Below are 210 nucleotides of genomic sequence, written 5' to 3'. Positions count from 1 at the left end.
TAGCTGTGGGTTATACCATCAGAGGATATTTCTTATCTCTCTTTCGAAAGGTATTGTGACGAAGAATCTTGATGTTCGTGATGGAGTGGGCATACGGGCGTTGGCACAGGAGGTTAAGGACATCGATGTGCTGTTCAACTGTGCCGGGTGAGAACACATTTTTTTTTTCATACGTTAGGAAAGGAGAAATAAAATGTGGATGGCAGACAT

The 210-nt window shown here is 42.9% G+C and overlaps 1 protein-coding gene across 1 annotated transcript in view; it reads left to right on the top strand.

The window, feature by feature from the left end:
- The window catches only part of LOC119590988 (3-hydroxybutyrate dehydrogenase type 2-like), a 4,672-nt gene that overhangs the window by 1,272 nt on the left and 3,190 nt on the right, over positions 1-210 (top strand). The window contains 1 exon segment of the mRNA XM_037939721.1: positions 51-147. Coding sequence (XP_037795649.1) covers positions 51-147 — 97 coding nt within the window.

Source organism: Penaeus monodon, chromosome 28, assembly GCF_015228065.2.
Source record: "Penaeus monodon isolate SGIC_2016 chromosome 28, NSTDA_Pmon_1, whole genome shotgun sequence".
Classification (NCBI taxonomy): domain Eukaryota; kingdom Metazoa; phylum Arthropoda; class Malacostraca; order Decapoda; family Penaeidae; genus Penaeus; species Penaeus monodon.
Note: the sequence above shows the minus strand (reverse complement) of the source record. Positions and strands in the feature narration are given on the sequence as shown.